General features: G+C 41.5%; 1 protein-coding gene across 4 annotated transcripts in view; it reads left to right on the top strand.

Moving 5' to 3' along the window:
- Window positions 1-24124, top strand: part of Rnf216 (ring finger protein 216) — a 104181-nt gene that overhangs the window by 21713 nt on the left and 58344 nt on the right. For all 4 annotated transcript variants that reach the window (XM_040751287.1, XM_040751284.1, XM_040751286.1 and 1 more), the window contains exons 7-13: window positions 912-1076; window positions 7209-7323; window positions 8188-8327; window positions 11960-12010; window positions 12885-13022; window positions 16500-16648; window positions 17085-17163. In XM_040751287.1, the coding sequence (XP_040607221.1) occupies window positions 912-1076; window positions 7209-7323; window positions 8188-8327; window positions 11960-12010; window positions 12885-13022; window positions 16500-16648; window positions 17085-17163 (837 nt within the window). The remainder of the gene's footprint in view (window positions 1-911; window positions 1077-7208; window positions 7324-8187; window positions 8328-11959; window positions 12011-12884; window positions 13023-16499; window positions 16649-17084; window positions 17164-24124) is intronic.

Raw genomic sequence — 24124 nt, 5'->3', positions numbered from 1 at the left:
TCTATCTCCATTTATTAGAATATTTCCATCCTAAGTTGTAAAAGTATTACTACACTCCTGCAAATACTTGAGCATGCTTGCCATCCTTGCAAGAAAGATAATGTGTTCAACCTATTGACCAAATCCCATGTCAAAATGTCAAAAGTTTAAACTTTTATTAGTCAATAATTGTGATCTAAGCTAAAGTTGAATCTATTTTGTGGTACAACCCCACCCCCACCCCACCCCCGAGATTTAAGAGGTTTGGTTTAGTTTTTGTTCCTATAGAGATGACATTCTTAATGTGTAGCCTCTGCTGTCTTGGACTCATCATCCCCTTCCTCAGCCTTCTGAGGTCAGAATTACAGATATGTACCACCATGTCTGTAAGCTTATCCACTACTTCCTCATTTTTGTTTCATTCTGGTCACCTCCTTATAGAGTAATTATGAGAACAAACAAGATTCTTTCCTTATATATTTTTTGAAAGATTTATTTGTTTGTTTGTTTGGTTTGGTTTTTCAAGGCAGTGTTTCACTGTGTAGACCAGGCTAGCCTGGAACTCAGAGATTGTCTGCCTCTGCATCCCAAGTGTTAGGATTAAAAACACACATTACTACCACCCAGCTTATTTGTTATTTTTTTGTGGGGTGGGAACTGAGTGTGGTGTATATGTGTACCATGGTGTGCATACAGTTACCAATGGGAACTAGAACATAGCATTGGATTCCCTGAAACTGGGGTTGCAGGTAACTTTTATTTAGTGTCTTGTGTGTGTCCTAGAAATCAAACCCAGCTCCTCTAGAAAAGCAGCAAATACTCTTAACTGTTGGGCCTTCTCTCCAGCCCATCATATATAATGCTGAAGAATTCCTCCCTTGTGGAGGAATGTGCTCTCATCTCTTAACTGTATGCTTTTTGCCTCATTTCAGTTGCCTAAAGTTGACTTTTTTGACTATTCCAAACTGACTCCACTTGACCAGCGATGCTTCATCCAAGCTGCTGACCTCTTGATGGCTGATTTCAAGATGCTCAGCAGCCAAGACATCAAATGGGCCCTACATGAGCTCAAAGGGCACTATGCAATCACCCGAAAGGTATGCCCTTGACTTTCTTTTGCTGTCTCTCCTTGATTTTCCTGCAGAGACAAAGGGTGTATAGGTTACAGAGATCATTAATGAGAAAAAAAAAAGCAACTAAGAAGCAGGGAATCACAAATCTCCATAAGGCCCTAAAGGATGATATTTGTACTGTGGAAAGCAGAGTGCCTAGAGTATGATGTGTATCTACCCATATCGTAGCTTGTTTGATCATACCAAGTTCTAAGTTAAACCTGTTTAGAGCCATTGGTTGCTAAGTCTTTTATCTGTAAATTCTCAATGTCTCCTTCCTGCTTTATTTTTTTTTTTCTTGAAACTTGTTTGTTGAAGAAAAGAGTTGTTTATCCTATAGCCTTCAAGAGTCTGGATTTTGCCAACTGTATCCCCAGGTGTCATCTGCTGGTCTCTATATTTTCTGTATTTTCTCTAAATTTCTACATCTTCAATCTAATGAAGTGTAGGGTTGATTCCTTCTTTTCTTTCCCCAAATTCAAACGTTCAAGGTTCCGCTGCTTATTAGTCTGTGATTTGAGCAAGCTTCTGGTGCACATAGAGCTTCAGTTTCTTGCAGTATAGAAAGGATCTCAAACACACCCATTAGAAGAGCTGGATAATAGTGTAGAGCTAGCTCATGTAGGGTTTCAGTAAGCAAGCTCCTGCCCTAGCACACTTAATGTCTGTGACTCCAATCTCAGGGGATCTGATACCCTATCTGGCCTCTGAAGGTATTGCATGGATGTGGTAGACAGACATACATGCAGGCAGAGCACCCATACACATAACATAAAAATAAGTCATTAAAAAAAAATCAAATATTCAGCCGGGCGGTGGTGGCGCACTCCTTTAATCCCAGCACTCGGGAGGCAGAGGCAGGCGGATCTCTGTGAGTTCGAGGCCAGGCTGGACTGACAGCCTCCAAAACAATACAGAGAAACCCTGTCTCGTAAAACCAAAAAAAAAAAAAAATCAAATATTCAAATGCCTGTATACATTTTTGTTTTGTTTTGTTTTCTCCATGTATCCCTGCCTGTCCTGGAACTCTTAAGAGATCCACCTGCCTCTGCCTCTCAAGTGCTGAGACTAAAAGTGATATATCACTACTGCCTAGCTCCTGGTATACAGTTTTAAAGTGGGAGGCTAGAGGCTTCTGTTCTCTTTGGTCAGTTTTGTAGCATTTGCCTTCATGATTTGATCATAGGCTTATGCTTAATGGACCATTTTGAGAACAGTTCACAACTCTCTTGTGGTTATAAGGTCTTACACCTCTCTCTGTCTCTGTCTGTTTGTCTCTCTCTCTCTCTCTCTCTCTCTCTCTCTCTCTCTCTCTCTCTCTCTCTCTCTGTGTGTGTGTGTTTTCCTTTTTTAATCAACATGTTTATTTTGTTTTGTTTGATTTTTGAGACGGGGTTTCTTGGTGTAGTTTTGGCTGTCCTAGAACTAGCTCTGTAGACCAAACTGACCTCAAACTCACAGAGATCCACCTACCTCTGTCTCCTGAGTACTGGAATTAAAAGCATGCACCACCATCAGGATTTCTTTATTAAGACTTTGGGAATGTGTTTGTTATAGAAGTAATGTACTCTTTACTATATTTTCTTGCAGTTTCAGGGGATGTGTAGTTCCAATTAATTATGGTGGTAGTGGTAGCAGCAGGCAAGATGCACTCTTTAGCAAGTGTCAGACATAAGAAAGCAAAAAGCAGTAGCTTTTCCCTTGGACCTCCTTATATCTGGGCCATTGCTGGGATGGTGTTGCCCTCTCCGGGGAAGGGTCTTCTCCTGTCAGTTAGTTTCGTGGAAATTTCTTCCAGAAAATACCCTTAAACATCTCCCCAGAGGTGGCATTTCTTTTAGTTAATTCCAGACCCAACCAAGATTGACTAGGATGGCTGTCTTGATTTGCATACTCAGGCTTGTGAACTTCACCAGCTTGGAAATTGATTTCCTCTTCAGCTTTTTTTCTCCGTTATTCTGCTTTAGATATGACCATCTTGTTCAGGCTGTTCATTGCCAGCAATAGCCCACGCACCAAGAATATCAAAGAAACATTGAAGGCCTCTAATGGAGCAGGCCATCTTTTAATCTGTTCTCTAACTTGGTCTCTCTCCAGGTGTTTACTCCCCAGGCTTCCAAGTTTCCTCCTGCTATGTAGCTTTAATAGTCATCTTGACTTCTGAGAGTGGCAAGTCCCCACCTTTACCCATCCACTCTGCCAGACTTAAGTCTCTTCCTGTCCCTTGTTCTTTAAGGCATCAATGTGCCCATTGTATTTCTGAGACAGAAACTTGCTGTGGAGCCTCATCTAGCCTAAAACTCAGGATCCTTCAACCTCAGTGGCTTCTGGCTCCAGGTGTTAGAAATACAGGTGTACGGGCTGGAGAGATGTCTCAGAGGTTAAGAGCACAGACTGCTCTTCCAGAGGTTCTGAGTTCAATTCCCAGCAACCACATGGTGACTCACAACCATCCATAATGAGAGCAATACCCTCATATGACTTGAGTGATGCAGGCAGAAAGCTGTATACATAATAAATATATAAATCTTTAAAAAAAAAAAGGGGGGGGGGGATGCAGGTGTACACCACCAAGGCTTCTTGGTAATTCTTTTTTAATAATTTAGCTATCTTTCAAGGTAACTTTGGCTAGTATTTTAGATGTCTTAAAAACCTGACCAGACCGACTGTATTCTTGACTTACAACTATGATGTGAATGACCATTCAATTTAAAAATGTGAACAAACTCAGGGAAAAGATTAGACAATAGCTAAAATAACATTTTTGAGCTCCTAGGCAGGTCTTTTTGATTCCTTATTTCTTAGTGTGTGCCTAAGCCGACCTTGAAAATCTGGGGATCAGTAAAACACAAAGTAGAGTATGCCTGCCATGTTCAAGGTCCTATGCTCCATCCTCAGCACTATTAAAAAAAACAAGGATAAAGAAAGAAAACTAGGACACAGAGTAGCTTCCACCCAAAGAGCTTTTAGTCTGTTTGTGGGCACAGTGTGATACGTGCTCTAAAGGCAAATAAGAGAGCTGGGAGAGCTGAGCAGTCACTAGAGCAGAACCTTGATGGGAAGATGCTTTCACCACAGCCATGATGCAGATGGCTAAGAGGCGGGGCACAAGGTATTCGTTTTGTTTTGTTTTGTTCTTCGAGACAGGGTTTCTCTGTGGCTTTGGAGGCTGTCCTGGAACTAGCTCTGTAGGCTGCCCTCCAACACACAGAGATCCACCTGCCTCTGCCTTCTGAGTGCTGAGATTAAAGGTGTGCGTCACTACCGTCCTGCCAGCACAAGGCATTCTTATTCTTGCCCTGTAATTATTAGGCATTTGGCCAACTGTTTAAAAAAGTGCTGACTACTACTAATACAAGTGTTCAAGTGAGAACTTGGAGACTAATTTATATATGACATTTTAAAAGATGCAGTTACCTGACAAGTGCTGAATGTTCATTTTAAGTGAGACTTTCCTATCTAATCAAATAACAACCCCTCTAGAGCTCCAGTTTGGAGCTTCTTCTTCCCTTTATTAGGAGCCACCAAGCCAGTACACCACTATTCAGGAGCTCTGAGCTCACCTTCCAGATAGCACCTCTGCTTTAATGGCCTTACCTTTAAAATGTAAATATGGTCGTAATTTTAGCAAATAGCCCTAGTTCAAAGGTGAGTGTTTAGCTTCGGGTAAAGTTAATGAATCTAATTTTTAAAAAATGAATATGAGCCCGGTGGTGGTGGTGGTGGGTGGTGGAGGCACAAACTTTTAACCCCAGCACTTGGTAGGCAGAGACATGGATCTCTGAATTTAAGACCAGCTTGGTCTACAGAGCTAGTTCCAGGACAGCCAAGACTACAACAGAAAAACCCTGCCTTATAAAACCAAAAAGAAAAGAAAATGTGTACAAGTATGTCAACGTACCACATATGTGCATGGTGCCAGGGGAGGCTAGAAGAAGGTATCAGGTTCTCTGGAGCTGGAATTACAGTTGTGAGTCACCATGTGGGTGCTGGGAATCAAACCTAAGTCCTTTGCAAGAATAGCCATTGTTCTTAACTACTGAGTCATCTCTACAGTCCAAAGTTGGTTAATTATAATATTCTTGCAGCTGAGTATTAAGATGTGATTTAAGATTGATTCATGAGGGTTTGGAAATTTCAGAAAAGAAATGGGAAGTTCCACAACCAAAGAAGGAGAGCAGAAAGGTAGCGTGATGGGTTTTGCCCTTGACAGGCTTTGGTGGGGTTTCTTCTCCAAATCTGTATGAGGATGAGGTGCCATTGTCAAAGAGGGGAGCTTCAGTTCCTATACTGCACTATCTGTAAGTCAAGCCATTTTGAGGTATTACTTTGGTAGTCCTTCCTTTCTAAACCTTGCTTTAAACTCTTGGAGGAGTACGCTGGAAGGTGCCCCTTCTCTCTTGGCCTGCTAAAGTGGCTTTTTTTTTCCTTTTTTTTTTTTTTTTTTTTAAATACATCAACATGAGTATGTTGTTCTTTGTAGTAACCCACTTTTGTGGGGCTTTTGTCCTGTCCCACCAGCTAGTTTGTCCGGTCTGTGCTTGGAAGGAGGAGTATGGATTGAGGAAAGAAAAATACAAAAGACAAGAGATAGAATTAGGGGGGGCATTCAGTGAATACTGAACCCATATTTATTGTTCAAAGTCTCTCTATAGTCCCATCAGAAGAGGGGGGGAAAGGCAAAAGACTTCTTTATCAAGATACAAAGAATAAGCATAATTGCCTTCTCAATACCCAAAACATCAAGTAATTGTCTCCTAAGTATTGTGTTTAGGCAAGACATGCAGCAACTATACCAAGTAACTGTATCCTGAGTTAAATATTGTTTAGGCAGGACACGCAGCAACCACTTGCATGCAAATTGCAGGTTACCAAGGGTGTGTCATAAGCTATGCAATAATTTTTGTTCCAGAGGTTTATAGTCTGGTGGAGGAAATGGCTTAAAGCAGAGAAACAAACAAACAGTTATGCTGTTAATGATTGAGATGTACTCTGAAAGGAAAAAAAAAACATGTTTACAGAGGATACAACAGCCATAGAAAAAGACTGTAGTGTCATCTGATAGAAGAAGGAAACAGACTTGCAGGGAAAGAATAAGAGGCCACTCTGTGAGTAGTGTTTGTAAGGCAGTCAATTAGGTAGTTGAATGGACAGAAAAGGTTAGATGTCTGGAGATGGGATGTTGAGAGTTACCAGTTTGCAGAAGACAAACCTGTATTGTGATATCTTGAGTATCTGTCAGGTAGAGAGGACTCACAACATGGGGATAAGCTAGCAGAGGAATGAGGAATAGTAGGTGGGAGCATGAGCATATGCACACTGCCAGGGAGGTTCAGGAGATGAGGATTCATATGGAGTGGTGTGCTTGGCCTCTCCTTAGTATATGGCTTGAGAAACATGGCCTCTGTGAGTTTTGTTCATGCCCATAGGAGGGGATGGGGTGAAACATGATCTGATACTGCTTTAACCACAAAGAGGTGAAGAGCTAAGAGCTGAAGGGGGAATGCGTTTTTTTTCAATGTTGATTGGAAACATCTAAGAAATGAGGAAGAAGCTGGAGTTTCAAGGAAAAATAGATACTGGTTTAAGGATTTCAGACTGCAGCGTATAGTAAAGAGCCTTGGAGTGCTAGGGAAGGAATCAGTGGGGACTAGAGAAGTACTTTACCAAAAGCATTGTGTACAAGCCTGGAGGGGGGGTAGTGGTGGCACGTGCCTTTAATCTCAGCACTCTGGAGGCAGAGGCAGGCAGATCTCTGTGAGTTCAAGACTAGCCTGGTCTACAGGAGCTAGTTCCAGGACAGCTTCCAAAGGCACAGAGAAACCCTGTCTCTAAAAACCAAAAAAAAAAAACAAAAAAAAAACAACAACAACAAAACATTGTTTACACTGTGGCTGTGGAACCCAAAGTAGTGTTCACAAGTACTCATATAACTTAGCCTGTGCTCATGCATGGATAACTTTCATTTCTTTATCTGTTCCTTTTAATCTGTTAGCATTTTGTTGTCACACTGGGCAGAGCTGGCATTGTGGGGGAAGATGAGATTTAAGGATTGCCTTCTTTTATTTGTTTGTTCTTTATATTTATAATGTAACCTTTCCCTTTTTAAATTTTTAGGCCTTTTCTGATGCTATTAAAAAATGGCAGGAGCTATCACCTGAAGCCAGTGGAAAACGAAAAAAGAGGAAAGAAATGAATCAGTATTCTTTCATAGATTTCAAATTTGAACAAGGTAATGGGAAGCTGAGTGTCAATGATACCATGTAAAGTTGTAATCTGGTACCTTCTTTTTTGTGAGGTCACTGAAACAAGGCACATTGTATTTGCTGTTTACAAAGACCAAGTAAGCACAAGAGGAACTGACTAGGACTGTTTGGACTGCACATCACAACTTAGAGACAGGAGCTGCAGTTGTTAGCTTTCTCCTTAGGTATATTATAGCAGGACTGTGCTGTGCAGTGAAGAATTTCCTGTGTGGGATAAAGGGAAATGATGGTAATCGTGGATAAACTGCACTTGAGATGTCAGAATTGGCTATATAGTGGTACCAACCTTTAGTCAGTAATCAATTCATGATTAATTGCTATAGAGAGGTAATTTTGCACCTGATAGTATGGCTAGTAGCCAGATTTTTATAAAACTTCTTTAATCCCATTGGAATATGTTATGGAAATTTTTATAAAATTTTATTCCCATTGGAATATGTTATAGGAATTCTGTCACAGGTCTGCTAGCCTGTTGGAAGGAGCATTTGTGTCCTGGGGGTGGAGTTTTTGGTGACTAAAAAATAAGGAGTAATGGGGGAGGTATACTTGGCCCTTTGGGATTGAGGAAGCAGGAGCCTCAGTTTAGTAGTTCAGATTCTCCATTCTGGTTTATAATAACTGCATGGATTTTGCTTGTTAATAAACAGTAATTACTTTATTCATTAGGAATAACTGCAGGAAGTCTTTCAAAGAAATCACTTGGGGTCTGAGCCCCCCTCAAACATGGACTGCAGGGCTAGTGGGGTGCTAAGTTATAGAAGACAGAATGGTTGGCCTGTATTCCTACTGAACAGTTGTCCCTGTGGTTTCACTCTGTCGTATGTCTCTAGGTAACATAAAAATAGAAAAGAGGATGTTCTTTCTGGAAAACAAGCGTCGACACTGTCGATCTTATGACCAGCAAGCCCTCCTTCCAGCTGTGCAGCAAGAGCAGGAATTCTATGAGCAGAAGGTCAAAGAGATGGCAGAGGTAAGAAGCTGTGCTCTGATTTTGGAATGTGGTTGTGAAGTTCTAGTTTACTCCCTGTTGGACTGTGGTACATGGCTGGCTTTAAGAGTTCCTTTGGGGGCTGGAGAGATGGCTCAGCAGTTAAGAACACTGACTGTTCTTCCAGAGGTCCTGAGTTCAATTCCCAGCAACCACATGGTGGCTCACAACCACCTTGAATGAGATCTGGTGCTCTCCACTGGCATGCAGACAGAAGACTGTATACACAATAAATAAATAAAATATTTAAAAAAAAAGAAGAAGAAGAAGAAGCCCCATCTCACATGTCTACCCAAGAAGCTTGGGGTTCTCTTAAAAAAAAAAAAAAGAGTTCCTTTGGGTGCTGGGGATATAGCCCAGCTTGGGTTCCTTCACTAGTATCACACACATAAGAAAAGTAGTTGTTCTGACATGTAAGTCTAGCACTGAAAGCTGAAGCAGGAGAATCTTGAATTGTTTATCCCCGTACTGGAGGTTAAACCTGCAGTTAAGGTTCTGCTACTGAGCTACAACATCCAGCCCAAATTTTTGAATGATCCCATGGTAAAGTTTAGTTTGCCTTTAGGTTTTTGGTTTTTTGAGATGAGGTCATACTGTGAACCAGTTTGTCCTGGTACTCCATATCTTATTCAGACTGGTATTGAACTTTTGGAAATCATCCTGCCTCGAGTTATTCCAGCTGGTTAGGTTACAGAAATGCACCAACACACCTAGCACACAGAAAAGGTTTTTGAGTTTTTGTTTTGTTTGTTCCCTTCTTACTACATCTTTGGTCAGTTATTATTCATTTTGTTTGCTTTCTATGTTGTTTCTTCTCTTTGATGTTTTCAGCACAGCAAAGGTTTTAGACAGAAAACAAAAGTACATTTTGTAATGATACTGACCAACCTCAAGGTTTCATAAATCAGATTGACATTAGAGACTTTAAAAAATTTTATCGCATTTATTGCACATGTAATGTTTGTGCACACGTGTGTACCATGACATGTAAGATATGTCTTTTACATCCTTCAGCCACAGTGGTGAAGAAAAAACAAGGAACATCATTTAGCTCTATAGCTTTCTCAAATATTATTAAACATTCAGTTCAATTGGAATACACATTAATTATTTAGTAAAAATCTTGTAGGCTTTGGTGACCTTGGGTTCTGAGTTCATGAAGATCCAAACCTGTGAGGTCGCATTTTTTGGTTTTGTTTGTTCTTGGAACTCACAGAGATAAACTTCCCTCTGCCTGGGATTAAAGGTGTATACGAACTTATCCCATCTGAGACCACATTTCTTACAAGGATGAATAGAATTTGCTTTGTTAAATTTGTTAAATTTGTAGCAAAAGAAAAAAGCAGTAGTGACTTATCAGTCTCCCTGCACTCATATTTTTTAAAAGGCTAGTCTTACCCTGGAGGCTGAGGCCAAAGGATTAATAAAAGTTCAAGGATAGCCTAGATAACTTAGTGAGAGAGCCAAGGATGTGACTGAATGGAAGAACATTTGACTTAGCATATGTGAGGTGGTTCTGTTTAATTCCCAGACCACCAAGAAAATAGTACAATATGCTGATGTTAGTCATGTATGGGGTGTACACCTGTAGTTCTAGCAGATGGGAGACTACAGTGTGGGATCACAAGTTCAAGACCATCCTGAGCTGTATACTGAGACCCTGCCTCCAAGAAAAAAGAAAAAGAAAAACTCCTTTCACATGGAAATATCTTTGGTAAAGCAGTCAAAGTTAGTGTTTATTGCTGTTTTGTTTTGGTTTTTCAAGTTTAGAAGTAATTCTATGCAACAAAATAAGAAGTACACCAGGCATAGTGGTATGCCTTTGATCTCAACTCAGTCGACAAGTGCCTCTCCTCAGGATCAGTTACGTCCAGATGCTGCCAGAGTACTTGTGTACTACTGCTACTTCTTTTTGGTTTTTCAAGGCAGGGTTTCTCTGTGTAAAAGCTCTGGCTGTCCTGAAACTCTTAGTAGATCGACAAAGCTGGCCTCAATCTCATAGATACCCACCTGCCTCTGCCACCTAAGTGCTGGAATTAAAAGCATGTGCCACCACCGCCTGGCTCAATGTACATTTTATGTTTGTGTGTGTGCCAAGAACAGTTCTGACTCTTAATGGCCTAACATGATACCTACCAGAATACCTGAGCACAATGATAGGCAACTATTACAACCCCAGATACGAGGCTGAGGCAGAATTATTTTACACCAGAAGCTCAGAACCAGCATAGCAAGACTGTGTTTCAAAAGAAAAATACAAATGAAAACCATGAAGTTGCTTGAAGCAAGTCTGGTTATGCCATTAACATGAACAGTTACGCTTATTTGTGCCTGTTATTTATATTTGACTTGTGGGGAAATGGTCTTTTTGGGGTGGGAGGGTCTTTATTCTCTAGTTTTGTAACATTTTTATTTAAGTCAAAACTATAAAGCAAGAAATGTCCAGCAAGCCAGATTTTTCTCTCACTTCCTCTGTAGTAATACTCATTTTAGTTTATTTTTACTTACTTTAAATAAAAGCAAGTATGTATGGGTATTTTTTTTTATTTCTCTTTCCTATCCAAAAGATAGACTGAAATAATTTTTTAAAAGGAAATACAGCTAGCAAGATGCCCCAGTGGGTAAAGACACTTGCTGATCAAAGTCTGGAGACCTGAGTTTGAATCAGAACCCATGTGAAGGTGTATGGAGAGAACTGGCTCCACAAGGTTGTCTTCTGACACATGCTTACATACACACATGTATAGCATTATCAAGACATTTATAAAGGAAATACGCTTCAGCATCTGCTCTTTAACTTTGCAGTGTATCCTAGCAACCATATAACAGCCATCCACAGAGATTTTCCTCTTCCATTTTAACTGCTATAACATTGTCTGATGAAGGTCAGGACTTGTTTCCTGAGTTTTGCTATTTGTAAACAAGTTTGTACATATTTATGCCTGAGAGCATCTTGGGATAGATTTCTAAACATGACTTTGATAGCTAAACATAGTGGCACACAACTTTAATTGCAGTTCTTGGGAGGCAGGAGCAGGCAGATCTCTGTGAGTTCAAGGCCAGCCAGGGCTATATAGTGAGACTTTGTCTCAAAATGTAAGTTTTGGCCAGGCTTGGTAGCTCATGCCTTTAATCTCAGTACTCAAGGTAGAGGATGGAGGAAGCTGATGTTTATGAGTTTGAGGCCAGCCTGATTTACATACACAGTAAGTTTTAGGTCTGCAAGGCCAAGACTACACAGAGAGGTCATATTTCAAAAACAAAAAAAAATTTTTTTCTAGTTTTAAGTTCACACTGTATGCTTCCTCCATGACCAGCTATTTTACATCTTCTGCAGTAATACATGAGTGCTGGTTGGTTCCCAACTTCACCAGCAAATTGTGTTATCAAACTTAGTTTTGGCCCATCTAGTTTCCTGTTTGCTTATGCTGTTCTTTGCTATTCCAGTGTTTGGTGTTAGACTGTTCCCTTATTCACTCTTCAGATTTATTCTTTGGTAGCCTTTTCAACTACTAAACCATGTTAATGTACATAAATTGAAATCCATGCTAATGGCTTCCGGTTGTTTCCTTTCTACATTTGTATCTGAATGTTTGATTCTTTTTGTTCTTCAGCATGAAGACTTTTTGCTTGCCCTGCAAATGAATGAAGAACAATACCAAAAGGTATTTTGAAATCTCACTAAGTTCACTTATTCAGGGTGCACTCAGTGGGCTTTTGAAAACAACCTTTTTCTATATAACCTCCTGTTGACTTGTGAGTTTGCAGTTCACTGAAGTCACAGTCAGTTATGTCAGCCAGAGAAGGTTATCTTCATACAAGAACAGAACAGAACTGAAAGGAGATAGATCATGTTCTTCAAGAACATGAACAAAAATTTACTAGAAGGAACTGTTCTGTATTCCTACACTCATATTCCCTGTGTGTAGCCTTGTGCCAGGGGTTTCTGTGCTGTATCTGCCAACTTGCTCAGTGGACTTTTTGAGCATGGATGAGAGCAGGCTGCTGACTGGACCTGTCTCATTGGTGAGCACTGACATTCCATCTCTGTAGGAATGCCCCTTAACCAAAAGCAAGGTCTGGCTTATGACCTCTTCACACCACTGTCTTCTGACGAGAGGAACAAATGGAGCTTTAGAAAGCTTCTTGGATAATGCATCATGCCATTAACCCTTTTAAAGACACATCAGCATCTGTTGCAGCAGCAGTTGCTTGCTATCTTTAACTGTGGTGTAGTGTTATACTGATATCATGAGTTGGGTTTATTTTGTTATTGTTTATTTATTTACCTTCTTTTTGAGACAAGGTCTCATTCCATTACCCTGGTTGACCTCAAACTTGAGTTCCTTCTTTATCAGTGTCCTAAGTATTGTTTATTACATATACATTGCCATGATACCCAGCTTCTGAGCTAGTTTTAGATAGTGTCTGCTGGGAGTCAGTTTTGACCTCAATGTGTGTCTGGTGCAAGGAAGTGTGTAGGGCTCAGTGCTTGAATGGATAATGGGGGTATTCACATGTATCTTCTTTAACTCATAGGATGGTCAGCTGATTGAGTGTCGATGCTGCTATGGGGAGTTTCCATTTGAGGAGCTGACACAGTGTGCCGATGCTCATTTGTTCTGCAAAGAATGTCTCATCAGATATGCCCAAGAAGCAGTGTTCGGGGCTGGAAAGGTAAGAAGTGTGTCATACACATAAATATGAAAGGTGACTGTGATTCTAAACACACTTTGTGTGTGGGGAGCAAAATTCTGATGATAGGTGATATGTGCATGACCTGACTTGTGTCGTGTTGATTCTGAGTAGAACAGGTTTCCTGACTCCCTCATCCCCTATGTCTAACTCCACAGGGCCCCTGCCTCAGTATTCACTTTCCTGGTCATAATTAGATAAAGGGTAAGCTCAGGATGAGTTTATTTGAGCATATGAAAGTTCATTACTATATTTTCACATAACTTAAAGGATTTTATAGTTTTTTAAGAAGTCATAATAAGTATACGATTATATTCCTCTGTCCAAAGTCCATTTCACTGAACAGCAACAAAACAATATTAAGAGCAACTGTAACAAAGAAATAGTGAGCCAAATGACTCGGTTCTGTAATGCCAGCTACATGGAAGACTGAGGCAGAGGATCAAAAGTTGAAAGCCAGCCTAAAAAGTTTAATTTGAGACCCTGTCTCCAAGTTTAAAAAAAATGGGGAGAATGACTAACATGCATAAGGCCCTGGGTTCTGTCCCCTGTACTGACAGAGTAAGGGGAAGAGGGAGAGGGGAAAGAGAGGCTAAAAGAGAGAAGAAACCAACACCATGATCCAGAAAGTAGCCTTTTATTTTAAAGACTGTCATACACATGTATTGTATTTCTCTCTCTCTCTCTCTCTCTCTCTCTCTCTCTCTCTCTCTCTCTCTCTCTCTCTCTCTCTCTCTCTCTCTCTCTCTCTCTCTCTCTCTCCCCCCCCCCCCTGGTCAGCAGGGCTCAACAGGTTCAAGCCCATGGGAACCTGGAATGAATGAGACAAGAGACAAGAGAAGAGACAGACAGCAAGACAACATGGCTGGCTGGTCAAGCCGCCATTTAATGAAAGTTCTGTACAGGCTTAAATAGGGAAATGTGGCTTTGGCCTTGAGGTGGAGGTAGTTAGATCTGAGACGTTGGGAAGGGAGACAGGGGGCTCTTAGGGGCAGGAAGCTTTGATATGCGAGAGAGCAGGAGATCTCACCAGGGAATACAGGTGTTAGCATTGTTAAGCGATATGTTATCTCTATGGTACAGGGCCATTTGTGGGAAGGCGCCTGAGTTTTGCAATGTGCTCTGAGGTAAGAAGTAGATCCAGTGACCTGGTCCCCAACATATCTTCCCTTACTTTTTATTAATGAAGGAGAAGGGTCTGAACTGTAGGTCTGAGAGTTGGTAGAGGAATAGGCAGTAGGTGTTAGTTATTAGGATCTTAGTGGGAGTATTAAGATGGCTTTTTATGATGTCACCCTTATATTAGGGCCCTTACAGGTACGAAATAAAAAGGCCATGGGTGGAGATATCCATGAGAGGTCCGTGTCTGTCTTAGGTCAGAGGGTCTCATGGACCAGGTGTGTTTAAAAGCCTCTCGCTGTCATTGGAGATGACATCATATGATGAATATTCCTGTCTATTAGCTATTCCTGTGAGCCCAGGTTTTACTCATTAGGAATCTGGTGAGGGGACAGACTTTTCTTTAAAAGGACTGATAATATTTACAAGAGGTTTTAAATAAATGAACACTCCCTCCCTCTCTCTCCCCCCCTCCCCAATCCAATCCATCCAATGTCTCCTATGCCTACCATCCTCAAATTTTTGTCCTCTTACTCTTTATTGGGGGGTGGGGTGGGCGTTGAGACAGGGTTTCTCTGTTAAGCCCTTATTATGTAGACCAGGCTTGCCTCAAACTCATAGATCCTCCTGCATGCGGAGATTAAAGGTATGTGCCACCACCACCCTGCCCCTGTGTCTCTTTTTTTGTTTGTTTTTCTTTTTTTGTTTTTCGAGACAGGGTTTCTCTGTATTGTTTTGGAGGCTGTCCTGGAACTCTCTCTGTAGATCAGGCTGGCCTCGAACTCACAGAGGTCTACCTGCCTCTGCTGGGATTAAAGGTTTGCGCCACCAACGCCCTGCCTGTGTCCCTTTTTAACATCCTTATTGTTATTTAGCACTCCTCCCTCCCTGAACATAACTTTTTTTTTAATTACTTTTTTTTATGTGTAGGAGTGTTTTGTCTGCATGTATATATTATGTGAGTTGCTTGGTAGTTGGGAGCACTGGCTGCTCTTTCTTTCCAGAGACAGAAGAGGATGAGTTAGATACAGTTCTAAGCTACTATGTGGGTGCCCCCTGGTCCCCTGAAAGAGCAACCAGTGCTCCCAACCACCCAGCCATCTCTCTGTTCTCCATGCATAACCTTTTAAATGGCCTTTAGCATCATTTTATGATTCAGCTTCTTCCCCTGGGAAAGGGAGATCATTTCCTTGTCTTTACTTTGGTGTCCACCTTTCTCCTGTTATGGTTCTTCAGATGTCTGGCACTTTCCATTCTTAAAAAAGATCTGTTTGGAAGCTATTTGAGCCACAGGTGTACATGCTGGGTGGTGACTTTGGGTGTTTATAAATAGCGTTTCATGTTGTGATCCACCAATGACATTTTAATGCATTTTCCCTGACAGTGGATATGGTATTTTCCCTTCCCAGCATCCTAGAACTGACTGGAAAGGAGCTAGAAACATTGCAGTTCCATGTGCAGGTTTTGCCTTAGGTCTTCTTGAGGCCACACTGTAACTCTGCTGTACCTAAACATTTCCTCTTTTCTGTTAATTTCCATCCAGAGAAAGTGAGAATAGAAATCCAAACCCCTTCCTTCCTCCCTGTCACTGACATATAAATCGCACACTTGATGAAGGGTATGGGGGACTATTTATTGTGGAAAGGTACTTACAAGAAAAAGGGACAACCCAGGTTGGTCTCAGCAGCTTCTGAGACCTGACCAAAACCCGAAAAGAGAGCGAGTGTCCCCCTGCACAACCCTTTATTTCCCAAGTCCATATGCACCTGTAGTCATGCCCAAAGTGTTCATGATCAGCAGCACAGGTACCTAAGATCCTTCCCTACATCCCCCCCCTTTTTTGGGGGGTTTTCGAGACAGGGTTTCTCTGTGGCTTTGGAGGCTGTCCTGGAATTCGCTCGGTAGACCAGGCTGGTCTCGAACTCACAGTGATCCGCCTGCCTCTGCCTCCCGAGTGCTGGGATTAAAGGCGTGCGCCACCAACGCCCGGTACATCCCCCTTTTTTAAAACCTAGTTACCACCTCTCCCATCTCCTTTCAAAAGGGTCTCTGACTTTACAGATCCCACCAGAGAAGCAACCTCCTCCAACCACTGAGCTTTGACACTTTAGCTGTTGGTATTCCATCTTTATAGATGTAGCTTGGGCTGCTGGAGGTCATCTACTAGGCTCAATGAAGGCCTTTATGATCTTACTTAATGCTTCCTGGTTAAAGAATGATTTCTCAGAGAGGAAGACTTTACTATCTCCACATTTGTGTTTTTGCCTCTGACCCTTTCCTTGAAAGGTGTGTTTGACTTTCTTAGCTCTTTTGTTATTCTGAATCCCTTTTTTATTCTAGTCAGAACTCAGCTGCATGGAAGGCAGCTGCACATGTTCCTTCCCTACCAGTGAACTGGAAAAGGTGCTCCCCCAGGCCATTCTGTACAAATACTATGAACGGAAAGCTGAAGAAGAAGTCACTGCAGCCTATGCTGATGAGCTTGTCCGGTGAGTTCTGAGACTCCTGCTGATCCCCAAGGTAAAGTCTGCTGGGACATTTGATTTGGCATGTCTGGGTTTTTTGGCACTTCTTGCTGAGAAATAAAATAATTAAACTTTGTAATGAGAACATCTATCAATAGACTCTTATGTGCTTTTCTTACCACTTAATTGCTGAATCACTGTGCCCTGGGTGGGAGGAAAAATATTGGTTGCAAGGAATCCTTGAAAGCTTGAGGTGTGTTGTTGATAGTAAATTTGGGCATTGGGATAGTGTCTGTATTCCCTGGTAAATGCAAGTAATGGAAGAAGCTCAGTCTAGGTTATAATGAAAACTAAGGAGTGCAAAACACTATCTACCTTGCTCAACACTCCAACTGGGTAGCACAATCCCATGAAAACCACTTAACCATCTTGAGTGATATACCTTCCCTATTTATTCCAGGTGCCCCTCCTGTAGCTTCCCTGCTCTGTTAGACAGTGATGTGAAGAGGTTCAGCTGTCCTAATCCTCGCTGCCGGAAGGTAACAGAAAGAGTTTTTTGCTAACACATTTTGCTTGAATTTTGGCACTTTTTGTTATCCTGATGACCCATATACTTTGTTCTATGACCTGCATGCTGATACGTGTTTGCCTATTCCTTTTCATGAAGCAGCTGAAGGTCAGTGCTTTGTGATGATAGTTAGCATGGTTAGAGATGAGATTACTTGTAGATTCCAGTTGCAAATCTCAATATCTCTTTTCTATGTCATATTATAGATGGATGCTATGATATAAAAATATAGAGGGTTTTATTTTTCTTCTTCTGTGTTGTATTTCTTGCTTGCTCTTTTCCCTGTCCTGTTCTCAAATGTAGCACATACACACATATGCTTACACTTTTGAAGTGTAAGTGACACTTTGGTCAAAGAACTAAGCAATGTGTTAGCAATGATGGAATGGGAATCTCAGAGGATCTTTGGTACTCACAGTGTAGAGAATGCAGCACAGTGTGTTACAGCTTCCAGGATCATCTGCTTCAGAATTTAACCTTTACCTATGGATAATGGCACTCGTGTTCTTAGTTTCCTTTTCTGTTCTTTGGGGAAGGGGTCTGTGAGAGATATTATAAAGCCCATAATAAAATGCAAAGAAGTATCCATGGTAGACTGTCTTGTGTGAGCTGCCACTAGATGGCACTAGTACTCTACAACAAGGGTCCCTCTCCCCTTTGAGTATTTCCAGAGTAGATGTGTCAGCATAACTGTCTTGTAAGCAGAATTGACAAGATTCTTCCATGTTAGTGCTAAAGCAAACCACTGCATGCATACAAAACTTCACTGCAGAGATAGCTGCGCTGTTAGGACATTTGCCCTTTTCTCTGTACTCACCCTAATTCTCTAGGCAACCGTTTTTCTCTTCAGCAGAATGGCTAAACTGGCAATTGATCCTTGAGAATTTTGCATGTAGAAAAAACTGATCCACAAGCTAATTTTGGCCCATGTAAGACTGAAGGCATCTGTTTTCTCATTGCAGTGTTTTCCATGAACCTACAATCTAGTTGAATTTCCTGGAACTTGTCATTCTGAGATAAGGAATTATAGTTAGGTGTTATCTGAAAGAGGGTTGGTGCCCAAATCACTGAAGACTGAGACTGTCTTCTGTGAAGTAGGTTGGATCTGGTTGGTGTAATGGAAAACTTGTCTGGACCTTCAGTTCCCTGGTATGCTCTCAAAGTATTGTTTGCCATGCTGCTTTCAGCAATAGATAAAAGTATTTTTGGCATGGAGAAGAAGGGTAGGTTTTGGCAGGTTCTGAGATGGTTTCAAATATTCTATGAAATATTTATTCTTAGGTTCAAACATTTCACTGTTGAATTTCTTTCTACCTTCTTGGCACTATATGCTCCATGGTACATGTATAACTTCCTAGAAAATTGGCCAGGATCATGAGGTAGAGATTCACCAGTCCACAGTAAGCAAAGGCTAAGGAAAGAAAGACAGCCAGTATAAAGAGTTGAAAATAGCATAAAGAAAATCTTGTCTGGGGTCTTTTAGTGGACATCAAGAATGTGAATATGGTTGTGTAACCAACTATCTCTGCCCAGAATTACTTGGGTTTGGTTTATTTGTTCATTCCCTGCTCATCTTTTTTTTTTTTTTTAACAATTGTTAAACCCTATCCCATCCCATCTCTAGTCTTTAGTGCTCTTTAATTCTGTCTATGAAATAGAACCAAAAATCACATCTGCAGTAAACCAATTTGTTGTTAAAAACTGGGCATCTTCAGCTGCCTGCAGTAGCTGAATGCCTGTGTGGAGAGAATGTAAATTAATCTGGCCTAGCTGTCATTGCCAGGACAGCTCCAGCTGTGGTAGTAGGCTATTTGTACTTACTAGCCACACTTTAGTGAGGGAATCTAGTAAGTGTGCTGACTCCTAAACAAACCACGCCTTCACATTATCCAGAGATGATGAAGCCTGATCTTTGTGTTACCTCTGTCAGAGAGGACCTTTAATCGGGAAGTACATTGATAACTGAATATCTTGGTGACAAAAAGATTGCTAAGCCTGTAGGTGAGGGCTCATTTCATAATACATAATTGGAGTCAGAAAGGGAGGAGTTAGAATGGAAGGTCCTTGTTGTGAATGTGGCCTTCATTTCGTGCGGGTCTCTGGGACTATGATGATACTGTGTTCCTTGGATGTCTGCTGTGGATGGAACAAAGTCCTTGGTTCAGTGCTGGTCACCAGAAATGTGCTTAATGAACACTGAAGCGTGACTTCAGGTGATGGACAGTGATAGAGCTAGTAACCCAAAAGAAAGTCCCAGGGTGTATCACAACAGCCATTACTGGGAGCCATCTTTCCATCAGATGTGCACCAGAGCCGGCACAGTAGCAAGGGGTTTCACAGTTGCACTGCTTGTTCTAATATTTTTGTCAAGTTCCACTTTTAAATTCCCTATCGCAAAAGCTGTAGTGATGACTCAATAGTTAAGAGCACTTGTTGCTCTTGCAAAGGATCTGAGTTCAGTTCCTATTGTACCTAAAAACTGTGATCTGGTGCCCTCTTCTGGCCTCCATGGGCACCAAGCACACATGCAGTGTGTATACATACATGTGAACATAAATAAAAATAAATCTTAAAAAATTCTCTGTAGGAACACCATCATACATCTGATCTTGGTGGGCTTCTTGACCCTGGCATGATCTTGTTTGAAATTTTACACATAGGCATGTCCACTAACTTTACAGCTAGAGAACCACGTTAGTGTACATGTGCGCGCGTGAGTGCATATATTTCCAAGAATGCAAAAGGAGCCAGTGTGTAAATACTGCTTACCCCTCCTCCTCATCTTCCCACTGTGAGTTGAATAAATCCTATGTTTGCTGTTATTTGCAGTGACTTTAAAAGGGAAAAGAAAAAATATATATAAACAAAAACCTTCATTCCCTCTTGACCCTAAAGAAAGTTTTCATTTTTATATTTCATCTACTTTTTCCTGTCTAGAGCCATCTACACAGCTCAGCAGTCAGCAAAAAAAATCTCAGGGCCCCAGGGACATAGCAGCAAATCCCCTGGGCTTTGGGTGTTTGCCCACTTGCCCAGGAACTGGCATCTCTCTGCTTTCTCCTCCATAGAATGTACAGGTACTTAATTCTCAAACCTATGAAGTAGCCTGTGATGATAGTTAGAGTTACTGCTTTCCCAGGAGATGATTACAGAACCCTCTGTTCCATTCAGTCAACAAAGCATATCTTTCTCCTCTGTCAGAACTACACAGCACAAGTCCTTTTGGTGTATTTTCTTGGTAAGCTGTCTGTTTTGAGAGTTGTCTTAAAGACTGTTGGTGATAAGTTTACATCCACTGATGAAGTCCTCTGTGCTCAGCCCTTTGCCAGATGCCATGAGGCTATGAACCTCAACTAATGTCATGGCTGCCTGCAGAAAAAGGGCAGCACCGACTTCACCTTCTCCCCTTCCTAGCATTGAGATCTATGCTAAATACTCCAATGACCATACTTTTATCTATTAAATCAAAACCTTACACAATGTTAAGAAAAATAAATGGCATGATATAGGCAAAGGTAAGGTCAGTGTCTGGTGCTTTATATTACTCAATAATGGCTGCATGTTTGAGGGGCCAGTGAGCAACAAGCCCAGTAATGAGAAAAAATCTTAGAAATTTCGAACTTCTTCCAGATTCTTACAATTTACTCCCTCAAGATTGTTTATTAAGCGACCAGGCATAACATCCCTTCAGGAAGCAAATGACTTGTCACTCACCTCATATTTTAGAATTATGTTCAAAGCACTTGTTTCTAACCAGCTTTCAGTATGCTACAACATAAAAGGGATAGGTAGGTTTGGCTTTTTTGTTTTTAGACAGGGGCTCTTTACGTAGCCTTGAATGGCCTTGAACTTTCCTCAGCCTGGTAAGTGCTAGGATTATAAGCCTATATTACCAAAATTAATGGGGGAAGACTACAACCCCCTGGACTAGGGACTCAGTAATAAAATGCTTCCCCCTGCATAGGTAAGCCTTAAAGTTCAACCCCAACATGGAAAAAAAGAAAGAAGATGAGGGGCAGATGTGACTCCAACAGCTGGCCACTTCTTGCAAACCCAAATTTCCCAGGCTCCAAGAAGGCCTGGTACTGCCCAGGGACAGCCTAAAAGGAAAGTTCACAGCACACTTTGTTGGAGCACTCAGAATTAGTTAAAAGTAAAGATAAGATGTGTTTATGTGACTTGTTGGTCACATTTTTTACTTAATGGGAGACCCTGACCCTTACTACTTCTGCTGTACTGCAGCAGGGGTCCTCCAAGTCAGGGCTGCTATTGTCTCCTGTCCTTGAAGCAAAACATACCTTCCATCTCTTGGTTTTGCACTGTGCTACTTACAGAAGAAGTCTGGATTTTTATCAAGTTTTTGCTCTATTGAAATAGAAACTGCCCTCCTTTTAGTGTCTTTGTGGTCACTGGTTTAGTTTTGCTTTTCAAACTCACCATAGCCCCATCTCATTTGCACATTCTTCCAGAACCGTAAGCTTGCAGACTTTTCTAGAAACCACATGTCAGTTTACTTAGTCACTTAATTATGTTTTGGTAAAGCTATTCAATGTAATTTTTCTGTGTTATGGCTTCACTGAAAAAAATGTGTTTTGATTGTCTTTAAAAATCTCATGTTAAAGATGTCTCAAGAATTGATAGTCAGCAGACTCTTTAGTGATTTACCCCATCTTCACACTAATTGTGAATTACCAGGTGTCAGCACTTTAGTTTCAGTGATTTCATTGTAATGTCCTTGAGCAAGGGCTGTGTGTGAGAGAATGCGCATGTGCTGTGAGGGTGCTAAAGACAGCATGGACAATCCGGTTCCCTCCTTTGCATTCTCAGCACAGAGCGCTGCAGGGTTTCCAGCTTTTCCAGGTAGAAGAGACATTGTTGCTATGGCAATACCAAAGGCAGGAAGCCCATGAGTCCTGGAGGGAGGGTCTGTGTGTGTCAAGGCAGAGGACATGGGAGGGAAGTGGTAGCAAAGGGATGGGAGAGCATTTACTAAGCAAATTGAGAGCAACTTTGGGACCAGTTAGTCCTTCTTGAACTAGAGACAGGAAACAACTGTTAACTTACTAGCCCCTACACACTCCATGACCTTCCCACAGACCACAGTTAAAAAACAAAGTCTCTTTCTGGCCTGCCACCCTGGCCTGGAAAACCTCATTACCCACAACAGGGGAAGATGTCAGTCCCTTTGAAACTGCATTGAACTGTGTGCTCTGTGTCTGCACTGCATGGTAATGAACCCTGAGATGACTCGGTAACCTTGGTAACTCAGAGTCGTAGTGGAGAGAAACAGAATCTGATCTGCTGAGGTCAGGGCCGTGAGTATAAAAAACACAGCTAGTGAGCAATGCCTCTGCTAACTCAGTATATGTAGTCATGACTTCCCTGGCTTGGGAGCTTGACACCATCTTTAGGCTGAAGTCCAGAGGCATATTAATGGGAGCTCTTCCCTAATGAGTGTGAGATACCTTATGCTTGGAGTCACACTGTAGCAAGTACTATCATTGGGAGTCAAAACCAGGACTTCCAGTTGCACTTTGTATATACTTGGGATGGTTTTATTGTGTTAGTTTTCAGAATTTCTGTCTTTTGGAGATAAACACTGAATTGTTTGTCTGGAATTTTTTCATGGGTTATACAAGGGTGGATGGAAGAAGATGAAGGGGGCAGATAAGCTAGTGTTGGTCAGGAGTCAATCATTAGTAGCCATTAGTGACTGGGTGTATGGGATTCTCTATATTATCTACCTTTGCATTTTTCTTACCAAAAATAAATAGTATTGAGACATTACTTGCCTAGCCATGTGCAAGGCCCTGGGTCCAAGTTCCAGCATTGCAGTAACAAGTAAACAAATCTATCTTCTTATTTTAGTTATGTCTGTGCCTTATCTGCTTTGCTAATATGTGTGTGCATCCCTCAAAGGGACTAGAAAGACCTTACTCAAATGGCTTCTCCTAGGGCTGTCAAGTCACTTTTCTGAGATGAGAAACTTGGTAATGTAATAGGAAAGTGGCAACAACTGCAAGAGGTTCATTGTCCTGGCAGAAGGAGGGCTCTGTGTTGAATTTTTGATAGTCTGTGTTCTTTGACCAGTACCTGGGGAGTAGGACACACAGAACCTATCAGAGTCTCACACATAGAATTCATTTTGGCCCAAAGGGTCTTGGTGTGGCTGACAGAAAGGCTGCTGGGAAACCTGAGACCCTGTATCAGTGTGACTACAGCTAACTGTTCCTTCTCCAGGGCAGCTTGCATGCAGGCTATTCTATGTGAAGGCCAGAAGAGAGACAGATAATCTTTTTAGTGTTCTCCATCCCAAAGTCAGTGGTTTCTAGAAAGCTAGGATTAGCATTTGCTTTTCAAAAAGAAACAGACTCTTACATCAAATCCCAGTAGCCTCATAAAAGCACTTTTCCCTTCAGATTTAGTCCCCATCAGAGGTTCATATGAAAAGCATTTTCGCTTCAAAAGCTTCCTGAGCCTGAGAAGTTGATCCAGACTCTAGCCAAGAGCGAATAAAATATCACAATCTCTTTTTTCTTGTCTTTGACTACAGCTTGTCCTTTTGCCTTCCTCTCTACTGTCAGGCTTGGGAGGCTAAAAACACCTCTGGTTGCCATGGCTCTCTCAACTTGAAACTCTCTCACCCCATGAAAGCCTCCTCTTTGCTCTCCAGGCAAGTGCTTGAGTTCTCTTCTAGGGTCTCCTTGCTGCTTCTTACAGACTATAGCAGGTGCTGCCCCTGTCGTCGTCCCCCCCCACCCCTGCATAAAGGAAATGGGCCACCAGTTACAGGAACAGTTTGGTAATTGAACAGCTGTGGTGGAAAGAATTCTATAGGCTGACTATGTAGACAGCACTGGGAGATAGTGGGACTCCCAGGGGGGAAAAGGTCACTAGGATTTGGCATACCGAATGAGTAAACCACTGGTGTG

The sequence above is a fragment of the Mesocricetus auratus genome, unplaced genomic scaffold (assembly GCF_017639785.1).
Source record: "Mesocricetus auratus isolate SY011 unplaced genomic scaffold, BCM_Maur_2.0 Super-Scaffold_100008, whole genome shotgun sequence".
NCBI lineage: Eukaryota > Metazoa > Chordata > Mammalia > Rodentia > Cricetidae > Mesocricetus > Mesocricetus auratus.
This window is presented reverse-complemented; position numbering and strand designations above follow the sequence as displayed.